At 36.6% G+C, this 987-nt stretch overlaps 1 protein-coding gene across 1 annotated transcript; it reads left to right on the forward strand.

Annotated features, from left to right (window-relative positions):
* Window positions 1-20: 20 nt before the first annotated feature.
* LOC113346053 lies at window positions 21-870 on the forward strand (the record flags this gene model as incomplete). The annotated part of the gene is made up of 2 exons (XM_026589657.1): window positions 21-637; window positions 733-870. Coding segments are annotated over exons 1-2 (753 nt in total), but the record flags the coding sequence as incomplete, so codon positions are not given.
* Between the last annotated feature and the right edge of the window lie 117 nt (window positions 871-987).

Below are 987 nucleotides of genomic sequence, written 5' to 3' on the forward strand. Positions count from 1 at the left end.
TGCTTACGGAGAACTCGTAATGATGTATTACGATGACTATGATACAACTGTACCAACTACAACAAGACAGATAACTACCAACAAACACGGCGTCTTGAAGCTCTTGAACTGCTTTGACATGGATTGTGAGACACCATGTTCATTCAAGTTTGCTGATGATAAGATTATAGAGTCTACACCGGCAAAGCTGGCTGGTATATTTTGCATGCAGAGGATTGGAAGCAGAAAGGGTCAGAAGCTGTTAAAGTACTATTGTCCTAGTGATTTGACTGACAATGTTTTATACAGCAAATACTTCACCGATATCAAATCTACAAAGCATCAGACGACGGTGACTAAGACAAACATTTTAGAGAAGATAAAACAACTTATGGCAAAAAGGAGAAAAAGTGGGAAAAGAAAGAAAGTTGATGAAAAGGATCTAGTTTGCCTGATAGGTCTTTATCTTTGCTGTGTATTGTTTTTTGGCGACAAAAATGCCAATGGAATGAACGCGAAATATCTTGGTATCGTTGAAACTTATGATACGGTGCTCAAGGTGTCGTGGCCTGATTTAATACACGAGCACTTGTTTGAAGAGATTCATACTAATCTTAGTTGTTTGTCAAATGTGAAGGCTTGTGTGCAATACCTACTGGTAAAAAGCTTGTGTGTAATTTCTATTCCAGCAGTTTTAGTGTTACGTGATGGATATTTTTGTTCAATCGACTAATTAAAATTTATATGTTGCAGTTATTGTTTGCTGAACACACGCCAGCAGGATTAATCCCGAAAGTTGAGAACCACGAGGAAGATATCCCGAGGGTTGGGAGATGGGATATATACCAGATTTCTGATTACATTTGGAAAACAGACATGACACAGTTTTCGGTAAGTGTTATATGTCAGTTGGTTTAGGTTTTGTAAATTTATGGTAATGTAATTTAGATAAAACTTTGATGTAATCAAAATTGTCATGTGTAGCTATAAGTTACACATTTAAATGTG

The sequence above is a fragment of the Papaver somniferum genome, unplaced genomic scaffold (genome assembly GCF_003573695.1).
Source record: "Papaver somniferum cultivar HN1 unplaced genomic scaffold, ASM357369v1 unplaced-scaffold_892, whole genome shotgun sequence".
Lineage (NCBI taxonomy): Eukaryota > Viridiplantae > Streptophyta > Magnoliopsida > Ranunculales > Papaveraceae > Papaver > Papaver somniferum.